This window comes from Eurypyga helias, unplaced genomic scaffold (assembly GCF_000690775.1).
Source record: "Eurypyga helias isolate BGI_N326 unplaced genomic scaffold, ASM69077v1 scaffold46517, whole genome shotgun sequence".
Taxonomy (NCBI): Eukaryota; Metazoa; Chordata; class Aves; order Eurypygiformes; family Eurypygidae; genus Eurypyga; species Eurypyga helias.
The window spans coordinates 18001-30305 of NW_010262059.1; the positions used below are offsets into that span (position 1 = coordinate 18001).

At 45.4% G+C, this 12305-nt stretch overlaps 1 protein-coding gene across 1 annotated transcript in view; it reads right to left on the bottom strand.

Moving 5' to 3' along the window:
- The window catches only part of TNN (tenascin N), a 24150-nt gene that overhangs the window by 6051 nt on the left and 5794 nt on the right, over positions 1–12305 (bottom strand). Inside the window, exons 4-9 of the mRNA XM_010155559.1 lie at positions 11468–11653; positions 10828–10917; positions 8634–8897; positions 4827–5090; positions 3129–3392; positions 310–440 (exon numbers count right to left, since the gene is read on the bottom strand). Of these exons, the coding sequence (XP_010153861.1) occupies positions 310–440; positions 3129–3392; positions 4827–5090; positions 8634–8897; positions 10828–10917; positions 11468–11653 (1199 nt within the window). The remainder of the gene's footprint in view (positions 1–309; positions 441–3128; positions 3393–4826; positions 5091–8633; positions 8898–10827; positions 10918–11467; positions 11654–12305) is intronic.

Here is a 12305-nt window from a genome sequence, read left to right on the forward strand (position 1 = left end):
TGGATGAGGCGCAACCTTGTCTAGTGGAAGGTGTCCCTGCCCATGGCAGAGGGGTTGGAACTGGATGGGCTTTAAGGTCTCTTCCAACCCAAACCGTTCTGTGATTCTATGAAGGTCCCCCCACAGCTTCTAGTCATGACAGCAGCACACCTCCTTCTGTAAGCTTTCCCACCCTGGGCCGGGGATAGCATAGAATCCCCCTCAAAATTGTTCTTCTGTAGACCATATTTCCACAAGATCCAACTGGCAGAGACCATAATCATAGGGGTGATTTCCGTGGGGTCTGCAGGGCTGAGAAATTCACTGTACCTTGCTCACACCATCCTGACGCTGGTACATCAAAGCGTAGCCATCAATCTGTGCTGCAGGAGGAGTCCAGGTAACCACGGCAGTAGAATGGGTCACATCAGATACACGGAGGTTCTTGGGAATATCGATCGCTATTGAAAAAGAAAAGAATATTCGAGTCCCACTGCATAAATGAAAGACAGCAACTGCAGTGCAGGGCATGGGCTGAGCTTTCAATGCCTGATTCTGCTAACTGGGAATAATGAAGTTACACAGTGACCTTCACAGCTAGCAAGAAGAAGCTGAAGCCTAGACCAAACATGGCAAGGTCTGCTACAGATCTGGTTTGGGATGTTCTGTGAGCCCTGCAATTGACTCAACTGTACAGGGGTCAGGAGCTCCTGACAGGTCTGCCAGAGAAGCCTCCATGAGGTTCATCTCTGAGGAGCATTCACAGGCAGGCCAGTTTGGTCTCTATGCCCCAGTCCTGGAGCACAATCCTAGTATGGCCTGTTGAGAGGCCCTACCTCTTGTTTCCCCACTGCAGATGAAGAATGGCTTCATAGGCTTTACTGTCATGTTTCAGTCTTCTTCAGTAAATGCAGGAATACAAAGAAACCCACAGCTTTACAGTTTAGTCTGTGCTGTATATGGGACACCAGCTCCTTCACTGACATCAAAGGCTTAGCCAGACTTTTCCTGTGCAGTCAGACTGCTCAAGTTCAGCATGAGAAAAACAGAATTATTTTTAAGTAATGCCACTTCACAGCAGTTGTTGAAAAGTATCTGTCTTATGAGATACCCACGACATGGCTGCAGTGTTTCCCTCAGGATAAAAGCTATTTCGGAAGCTCAGTTGGAAGTAACATCAATGGAAGAAGCCTCTCCCTCATGTTCATCCTGTGCTTACTATAATTCTGGTGTTTGGGGAACATTTTAAGGAAAACAATTTAAGAAGTAAGGTTTGTCTGGCTTTCCAAGTTTTAGAGAGAAGGTTCTTGGTGAGCAATGCTGGCCTTCAGGGAAGAGTGCTCCAGCTCAGAAGTACACCTGAGTTTATAGCAAACTATAAGTGAACTCATCATCTCAATTCCCTGCTCTTCCACAGACCTCCCTGGGGAACTAAGGGCATGTAATTTAACTTTTCCACTGATTCAGTTCTTCTCCATATAGACCAGGCAACACTTCCTAGACCTTGAAGAGTGCTATGAGGATAATGACAAAAATTATTATAATGCATCAGTTAAATATTACAGTTGTGAAAAGGCCACAGAAGAAGACAAGGCCACATTGTGTCATCTTTGATAAATGAGCAGAGTGGAATAGCGTGACCTCTCCCAACACTGCACTCCTTGCGTACAGGCTTACTGCTTAAAACAGGTACAGAGGTATTTGAGAATAAATCAAAACACCAAAATATAAGGAGAACAACAGGGACATGAATACCAGCATTCACACAGCATGTTGTTTAAAATTCACTGTAACTGGAGACCACTTTTTACTAGGTTCCTGACTTAGCGCTAATCAGCTGCTTTAAATAAAAGGACACCGAAGTCTTCTCCAAGTAGCTCATTACTTGTATAACTCCCGCTGGACAGAAGAGGGAGCTTTAGCTCCAAATCCATCACGAGAAGCAAGGGATGGGGAGAGCAGCCTTAAGAGTCGTACAGTTTCACAGCACTGTTCTTAAAGGGCAGTCAGCAGTCTCCATGGGGGCAGGAGACCACCGCAGAACAGCCCCCTGCCACAGCCGGTTTGAATGTTAGGGAAGAGGGAGCTAAAAGGTACCAAATCCATCACGAGAAGCAAGGGATGGGGAGAGCAGCCTTAGAGTCGTACAGTTTCACAGCACTGTTCTTAAAGGGCAGTCAGCAGTCTCCATGGGGGCAGGAGACCACCGCAGAACAGCCCCCTGCCACAGCCGGTTTGAATGTTAGGGAATAACCAGCTATCATACCGAGTAAGAAAATGTTTGGGCTTTTCCCCTCCCCCATCAGAAGTTGTATTATTTTAGCAGAAGCGTCATTACTTTGGAAATATGAACACATACACAAAAAAGTACATTTCAAAAATATCCCTACGAATGCCAGATGCATTCCCTCTCCCAGCAGATTCAGTTCACGTGAAGTTTTCACGTGTCTCCATTTTCATTCCAGTTCAGAAAAACATTTCAATTTGCTGAACCTCTTCCTGCATTCCTAGTTCCAGAGAGGTTCAGTCTTTTGGCCTCCTGAGAGCTTCATTTGTCCCCATCAGCTGCCCTTGACCTCTGTAAGCACTGGGCAACTGCTTCTTACCCTAAATCCAAGCTTCAACTCTCCTCTCTCACACCAGCTAAATTCATAAACTAAGAAAACGTACGTTAGCAAGGCCAATGGATATGGAGTGACCCTGAAATGTTCCCAGTACACCATAATCCTTATGATTGACTGAACAGGAGAGATTTAAGCCTGCTTGGCAGTCTCCTAGGACCAGTCTAAGGTGACGAGTCAAAAGGGCGGGCCATTATTTTTAACTGTCCCTGATTCTCACATGGTTTAACTTTGGTTGTTAAACCACTGTTACTGTTAGGCTTGATAGCGACACGTGAAGCACCACATGCTTTTGAGTAAGGACTAGTGAAATAAGATGGGTACTATCAGTTGTCAGCACTCTTGTATTACATCTGCCTCTTCTATAATCATCTATAGCAGCAGTTTCTGTTATACCCACGCACTTATCCCCAGAATGGGTTTGCCACTGTGAGTCTTCATTACCCAGTAATATCAAAAGAGACTATGAAACATAAAATAACAAGAATCAGGGTCCTTCTACCCCATTTCCTTTCTTCCCACAGTCACCTGTCAGCATGTCAGTGCTTGCCCTCTTGGTCTGCTTGCCTTCCAGCTCTGCCCAGAGATGGATGGTGTACTTCATGCCTGGTTTCAGTCCTGTCAGGGTGGTGATACTCCTGCTCTTCTCCACTTCCATTTCCTTGGTGTCCCCATCTGCAGAAGTGTAGCTCACCATATACCTGCCTATGGGAGCTTGGATGCTGTCCCAGGAGATGGTGGCCAAGTCCTCTGTCACTTGATCAGTTACCAGATTCTTTGGGCTGTCCATTTCTAAGAAATAAAGTGTGGAGTAGAAAGTATGGGTAAAAGACACACGTGTTCCCCTTAAAAACTTTAGCTTTCTAAACCCCCATGATCAGGAAGCAAAGGATGACATGGACTAACTCATTTGTAGCTTTACCGGGTCTCAGTGGCTAATCACCGCACTTGCTATTGACAATGCAGAACTGGAGTAAGACAAGGTAGGGCACTTAGGCACAGCCATCTTCAGAGGCCTCAGGAGTAAAATATCAAGCAGAGATACGGGAAAGAATGATTGTGTGAAAGAAAGTCCAACTGAAATTTAACATTCATAAAAATTTAGGTCTGACAAAGCCTCAAGAGAGATCCAGTAGACCAGCTAATTGGGAGCATGCACAGCCCTATAGTCCTGGCTGACACTGAGTACACTGAGGCAAAGAAAAAGATGCAAGAGACTGAGGCAGCACCAACACTCTGTTCCCCTTTATCAGCCTCCCCCACAGATATCTGTTTGAGCTGTGAGGTGCTAGCAAGGTGTAACACTTCTCTACAGTATGACTGAGGGAAGGAGGCCTCAGCAAAAAAGGTGGTCAGAGGAGGACATAATCATAGCTAATTCATCATGTGAAGCTACATCCCTCCTTTCATAGCTGCAGAATCACAACCAAAGATTTCCACAGGTCACCCTTAAGACTGATTGTGCCTGCCCTCTTGCTCTGCTTGTTTCCTTTCCCTGCTCACATACAGATGATGTACACCACATCTGGCTTCAAACTAATCAGGGTAGCAAGACCTGTGTTCTACCCCATCTCTCCCTCATTCCCAGGACATGCTACAGTGTTCTCTGCCTCTCAGTCAGGCTTCAGCCTAGCTAAGTAGCCAACTTCTGTAAACACAAACCTTGATTATATAAAGTGAATTACTAATAGTTAAGAGACTTTTTCTGGGCTCCAACTACTTGCTACCCTTTTGTGTTGCGAAAGACGACAACTGAAATGTTTCTTTCCATGCCCTGATTCATTGATAAACACCATTCTTATCAGTGGCAGTAGTTGATCCATCCTAAGTTTAAGCAAGGTTCCACAGCAGTAATGTACACTGTGGGGCAGAGCACAGCCACACATGCAGAGCTTAGCATACCTGAAGACCAAAACCAGCAGACAAAGCTAATAAGTCAGGATCACAGTGCTTTAGCTAAGTTCTGTGAAGCTCACAGGCTGATAGCTTCTGAACTAACAGAGCAGTCATTAGTTCCTAAAAGTTCTGTAGGCTTGGCAGGAGGCACCATCTCTAGCTGAAGCTTGAAGGTGCCTCTGGCATGCATGTCTCCATATCACAGGTGACCACAAGACAAAATTCTGCAGAGCATATGCTCTGCAACAGGCCAGAAGAAAACAGGACAGAAACTGAGATCACCTCCACAACATAGTGTCATGTAGAAAGACAAAGATTCTCCTGGAATACCTGTCACTGCCTCAGTGCTGGCCCTCTTGCTCTGCTGGGCTCCCTTCTCTGCCCAGAGATAGATGACATATTCGATGCCAGGCTTCAGTCCTGTCAGAGTTGTGGTAGTCTCGTTCTTCCCCACTTCCATCTCCTCTGTGTCACCATCAATGGAGCTGTAGTTCACCATGTACCTATCTATGAGAGCCTGGACCCTGTCCCAGGAGATGGTGGCTGTGTTCTCTGTCACTTGGTCAGTCACCAGGTGAGCTGGGCTGTCGATTTCTGCAGACAGTTAAAAGTGAAGAGCACAGGTTGTCAAAGGCTGTATTGTGACACTCCTTTCCCTCAAGGGTCTTGTCAGCTTTTCCCTTTTCCAAGATGTATTTCCAATCAGACACTGGTTGGACCTACAAAGCTGAGAGGTATCAAGGCCTGGGGTCTGTCCTTAATCCTCATAGATGCTTTCTAAGGGAACAGCCCAGCCAGTCATGACATGGATAGAAGAGAGCCCTTGCAAAGCAAGATATTGTTATTTCCTTGTTTTCTCATGGTCACAAGCATCTGAAGCTCATACATGTCACCTGTCCAGAAAGTGAGAGAACAACCAAAGCTCCTGTTAAGAGACCAGGATGATCCAGGTACAGGTTTACTCACCTTTCTTCAGCAAGTCCCTGACCTAGAGCATGAGTCTTGTAAACAGTTGCCAAGCTTGCAATTGATTCAGACATTCAGCCTTACAGTGCTGCTATAAACCAGTAACCCTCACACTGGGCAGATCACTGCAACTTCTTAACCAGGACTGGCTGCACAAGGGAAAAAGTCCTAGTAAGAACAGCTGAGGAACAAAGATTAATCATCCTCTTGCAAGAAAATGCATCCTGCATGCTGTTAATCTCTCTGCACTTCAATTTCTTCATCTGCAAAAAGGAACTGCACATTTCCCTATTCCACGATGAAGGATTAAAAAAAAATTAACTAATTAAAATAAAACAAGACTATAGAAATACATAAGAAACACTGATGCAAAGGCTTAATTTTCCCTAATCCCTATTACTAATCGTAACACAGCCCATCTGTAGTACATACAGGTAATCAGAACCTCTCTGGATGATGCCAAATAGGTTTCAGAGCAAGATGCACTAACCTGAAGACTTGATCAGTTAAGCCTGAATCTCCCTCTGCTGTGAAACTCTCTTGAGTCGGACTTTTTCAGTGTTAAGGCAAAGATGGGCTGTAACTTATACCCTTTAACAAAATCTATTGCCCTCTTACCCGTCACAGCCTCAGTGTTGGCCCTCTCACTCTGTCGTTCTCCGTTTTCTGCCCAGAGGTAAATTACATACTTCATGCCTGGCTTCAGTCCTGCCAAGGTAGTGACATTCTTGTCTTTCTCCACCTCTCTCTCCTCTGTGTCACCATTAGCTGAGGTGTAGCTCACTCTGTACCTGTCTATTGAAGCCTGGACTTTGTTCCAGGAAACAGTAATTGCATCCTCTGTCACTTTGTCAGTCAACAGCTCTGCCGGGCCATCGATTTCTGTAAGCAAAATCATGATTTTTAGAAGTTTTAGTATAGTGCTGTGGTAGTCACAGTGGTCTAAAGACAGACAATTCAGATTTTACCATTGGAGGTGGTATGTTTTATTAGACTATCAAATATATTTGGAAAAATAGATGAACTTTGGGAAATGTTCCTGTGCCCAAAGACTTAAAAAGGGCTTGTGTCCAAAAGCTTATTTATTTTCTCCAGCTCAAACTGGTAAATCTAATAGAAGTTTTATCTTCAGCTATAAACAGTGTTTTGACCAAGCAGTGTAAGCAACTGACACTTAAGCAAGTCCCATTGGATATCACCATTTGTGGCTCCAGACAATTTTGTACTGTTGGACACAGTGCAAGGTAGGTAAAACAAGGGGGTTAACCGCTTGCAAGTCCTGCAACTCCGGACGCGTTGGTATACACACTTCTATGTCAGTGCTGATGTGGCCGAGCCTTGGCAGGGCCAGTCAGCCCTCTGCCCCAGCGCCAGGTGAGCTGGGCTGCCGAGTTATGCAGGAACAGCTAGGAGTGAAGAACACGGGTTGTCCCAGAGAGGCTACACTTACTCCTTCCCCACAAGGGCCCTATCAATTTCTTCCATTTCTCATCCTTTATTTCCTATCAAGGATGGGCCTGAACTACAAAACTGGGCCGTGCCCAGTTCTGGAGTATTTCGGCTGAGATCTAGGTCTCTTCATCACAGCTGCAACAGCAGGGCAACAAAAGCACAGCCAACCCTGCACAGGCAGAGAGGAAGGCCCATGCAGAATGTGGTGTTATTGTCTCTTGCTCTCTGAAGATCACCACCTCTTGCCTGGGTTGCTCCGGGAATTAACCCAAAAAAATAAATCATCTGCTCAGAATCTCTGTCTGAAATGCAGCTCTCCTGGAACAGGTTTATTTCCTACTGACGCAAACATCCTACCTGTCACAGCTTTGACATCTGCTGGGCTCCTCTCTCTGCCCAGAGGCTGGTGGCATACTTTTTGCTTGGCTTCAGTCCTGTCAGAGCAGTGACACTCTTGTCTTTCCCCACCTCCATGTTCTTGGTGTTGCATATCACCAAGTACTCAGAGGCCAAACCCTAACCCAGGAGATTGTGACTGTGTCTTCTGTCATCCATCTGGCCACTACATGGACACGACACCAGCAGTTTCTTAGGAGACGGTTTGAAGGTGAAGAACCAGGCAATGACACTAGCAAGAAATATATTCACATTCTCCACTAGAAAAATAAAAAAGCTACTTCCAATCTCCTCCCATTGTCACAATCCTTCCCTTGCCCTTTTCACAGACAGAAAGATGATGCTGGACTTCGTCAGCCTTCGCCACTATCACACAACCCAGCCTGCTAAATACAGCCTAAGCAATGAAGGACTTGCAGATGCCTCCCAAAATATTGGAACAGCATACTCTTATTCTGCTGTAGAGTCTAAACTCCAGGGCACAAATGCACAACCATCTGACAGTCACACTGTTAATCTACCACATATCAGCTTAGCTTCACTATGATTTACCACACACTAACTACGGTAAAAGTTGTGATTTTCCACCTGTGTATACTATCTCACCTCTTTTGTGAGATGAAGATACATTATTTCTCATTTTAATGAAAGATGCCAAGGCTCATTTGCATCACCCTGGAGCAGTGCACACTGGGAACGTGTATTTGAATAATCACAGCTCAGCTAGTTAGCAGTAGAAGATGCCAATCTGTGGCAGGAAAAATGAAGTGAATTATTTTATTGTGTGATGTGAAAATCAAGTTTGTTCTTCAGTCATAACTGCATTGCAGCTGGGTGTGGGCTGTGGTTGCATGCATATGCAGTGCTTTTAACTCCTTAACTCCCTGGGTGGTCCAGGAGCTGCTGAGGCAGTCACCTGTATCAGTGAGAACACAGGCCGGCTTGAGACAATGGACCAACCTAAAAGTAGGCAACTGGCCACACCAGTCACCCGAAGAAAAGCTTACAGGTGGTTTATGGCATTTTAAAGGCAAGGCATAAATTACACACTCCAGCTACGAGGCTTTAGTTCTGGTTGTGTTTCACTCTTCTCTGTACTGATATTAACTGGTGCCTTGCCATAGAACATCTCCATGACAGGACTCAACACAAAGAGCTTTCAAGCTGAGCTGGAGACCTGTTCAGCCACACTAATAAGACTGACATAAATTTTTTGTCTCGCTAAAAACCTGTGCAAAGCAGAAGCTTTACTGAAACAGGTGAAATTGATGAAGGAGTTGAAATTCAAACTCAGCTCCCTCCACTGCTGCTGCTACAACTTACCTGTCACAGCTCTGGTGCTTGCCTTCTTGCTCCGCTGGAGTCCCTTCTCTGCCCAAATGTGGATGACATATTCCATGCCTGGCTTCAGGTCCAGTAAGGTGATGGTGTCATTTTCACTCCTCACCTCTATTTCCTTGATGTCCCCATCAGCTGAGGTGTATCTCACCATATATCTGTCTATGGGAGCCTCAACTTTATTCCACGAGACAGTGACTGTATCCTCTGTCACTTGGTCAGCTGCCACATTGGTTGGGCTATCAACTCCTGAGAACACATTTCAAAGTGCAGGATTAGGAAACGCCAGCTGAATTAAACCGCTACAATACCTGTTCCATCATTTTGCCTTGCTGCTTTGGCCAGATAAAAGAGTCACCTAGGTTCTCTCCCTACAGTCCCTCGAGAAAGAAACACATCCACAACAAACCAGCATGGTCAGAGTGGGGAGAAAGCAGGACTGTTCTACGATTTAGATGAAACTTTAATTTTTTTTCCTGCAGGAAAAGCTTGCAAGCTACCTGCCTCACCTTCCATGAGCACCGACTTGAACATTACCTCCTCACAGCACCAGTATAGGTCCCATCCTTTCTCTGCCTCCAGTATCAGCCATTTGTTGCTCCTCCCTTTCTGCCTGCCCTACAGATCTGTCTCTCAGACTCCCCCAAGACTTCTGCTATTTCAGGTGATGAATCAGAGTTTAGCGGAAGGTCTTGCAATAGCTAGTATTTGTCTTAGTCCAAGCTCCTAAGTTCCAGGGGTTACATAAAAATATGAGCAAGATGACTCATTGTGGATTGTTTTTTCCTTTCTAAGAAGGTTTGCAGCTCCCAGGTCTGTGAGGTACAGCTTGAAAAGACAAGTCAAGGACATGCCACATAATCGGAATCTATGCAAGGAAGAAGAGCAGCCTTGCAACACCATTGTAGAGGTTGTAGGATTTGCTGTCTTAAATCAATTTTCTTTTAATAGAATAATTGACAAGACAATGTCAGGAATTTCAGGCCTAATTTGGGATTTTTCAGTCTTTGGATGCAGCATGCCTACCCTTTTGTTAAGAGAGCTGAATTTCAGAGTTCGCAGAATCTTACACGTAGAAGAAGAGTTCAAAATTCTTCAGATTCTGTTATTCAATATAATAGCTCAAAAATATTCTGCTATGTTTCTGAAGAGCTTGAAGCATCAATGAACCAACAGGGTTTCCAGGTCTGCTTTTAGCATTCAGGTCTGGAATGGCTATGCTGCCAGTTAGAGGAAAAAATAGCAGTCAAGTAACAGTAACATCTGCCAGGTGTTCAGAGCTGTACTGAACACACAGTTGGAGCCAAAGTCATCTTAAAGATGCTTCTGTGCCCTCCCCGTGCTGGAGATGACTACATTTGACTGGGGCTCTGTTACAAGATAAAGCAGTCTAACACTTCAACCTCTAAGGGCCAGCAAGTAGCTGAAGCCTCTTCAGCCACTTCACATACAAGAGGCAAAGACTCCAACTACCACAGAAGCGCCAGGGCTTGTGCCACTGTGCAGCCCACTGGACAAACACAACTTCATCTGCAGAGGGGCAAGTGTACCAGACCACACAGCAGGCTGGGGCTATAGCCCCCGTGGAAATGCAGGCCTAGAAATGGTGTGCTACTCTGCTTGTCAGTCCAACTGTTCTGTTCAGTCTGAGGAACATAAAAATAATGCTGGAGGCCAGGCAGTACAGGAGGGAAGAACGTGTCCTCTTCCTTACTGCTTCTGGGCCATGAGACCAGACAAAGCAGCAGCAGCTAATAGCTGCAAGGCAGTAAGCAGCAGTGGCTCAGAGGATCTGTGAGGAAGGGCCACACGCAGACCCTAGATCATGTGTGCTAGGTTTAAGCAAGGTCATCCTGTCAGTGATCTAGTTAGGGAAGTCATGAACCAGCAAACCTTTTGTTGCTGCCAGACCTAGTGCTGCGCTTGTTTGAGGGCTGTTATTACATACAGAGGCCAGCTTACTATGCTTACCCTGTGTCTGGCTGGAGCCGTTAGTCAGGTTAAGGGTGAAAGACTGAGCTAGGGCTAGGTTAGACCAGCTTAAACACGATATAAGCAGACCTGACTGCAGGTCATGCACGAAGAAGCAGCCAACTGCACTTTTCATGCTGTGATCTTAACAGATTTGTCACTGAATGATGTATTAACATCACTATCGTAAAAGAAACTTTCCACATACCAGTCCTACCACTCACTGAGGATGGTTTCCCTTCTGTGTTGTCTTTCACAGGTATGACGGTGACTTTGTACTCTGTGCCAGGTTTCAGGCCTGCAAAGAGGAAAAGGGAGCATTATAATCAATTGGGAAGACAGTAATTTTTTTTAAAGAAAGCTGTTTTGTTCAGTCTACCCAGTTCTTGGTTTGTAGCAGAGATGAAGTTAAAGTTTAGATTTAAAACTATAAATTCATCTCTGGATGAAAAGTTCCTTTTGTTTTGAGAATGCCTTGGTAGCCCTTCTAGTCCAGGCTTGCCATCAGGGCACACACAGTAAGTGGGGATTTCCAAAATATGAGTGTTACCACCTCTGAAATAGAATATACTTCATTCCTAACAAGGACAGGATGAAAGCTGAATGAATATGCCTTGAAACTTGCTATCCACAGGCCACAGAAGCTTTCTCTTTGTGGAGAGACCCATTATTATGGTATAGGAGAACCCCAATAAATCTCATGCTGGCCTACAGCAGGCATGAGATGAAGGAGAATGGCCATCCACACATAACAGAAGAATTGCCTCAGGACTACAGTCTGCAAAAATCAATCTCTCCTGCCACTTCTCCCTGCCCCTGCCCAGTTTGGAATACCCACAAGTCCTCACCAGTCATGATGTGTCGGCTCTTAGGGTAACTACTTTTGGGCACCATGATCTGCTTCTCATCCATGTCCACCAGGGATCTGAACTTCAGCTTGTAATAATCCACATCTGTTGGTGGGTTCTCCCACTCCACTTCCAGGGAGTGCTCCATCTCCTCCGTCACCCAGATGGCACCGGGTGCAGACGGGACTGGGAAGGACAGCAGAGGGCCGTGAGGAAGCAGTATCAGCACCAAAAGGTGAATTCAAGATAGGAAGTTGCTAAACAGTCCCCCTCCCACCCCAGTTGTCTGCTCTGAGACCTGAGACATTTTCCTGAGTGAAACTGAAGAGTTAGGCAAGTACAGCACAATCATTATTTTAACAGGGTTAGTTTTATCCATGGTAACACTCCAACTCAAGAGTTTTCTGGCTCTCTGCTCACACCTTTTGTGCTAGAAGGAAAAAAAAAACCACCAAAATAACTAAAATTTTCATTGGTTTTGCCAAGTGCAGGCAGATAGCATATTATCAGTTGCTAACAAAATGGCATTTCAGTTCTAGAGAAAGAATACATCAAGCATCCAGTCTTTCCAGCCTCCTAACCTCAGTAGCATTAGGCTCATTCAGTCCCAGGAAGAGACTATGAGGAAAAGGGATAACGAGTTAAATTGAAAGTAAGAAGATTTAAATTAGATATCAGGAAGGAATTTTTTGCGGAGAGATGAGGGACTGGAACAGGGTGCCCAGAGAAGCTGTGGATGCCCCATCCCTGGAAGTGTTCAAGGCCAGGCTGGATGAGGCTTTGAGAAACCTGGTCTAGTGGAAGGCGCCCCCCCCCCCTGCCGCGGGGGGGGGACCAC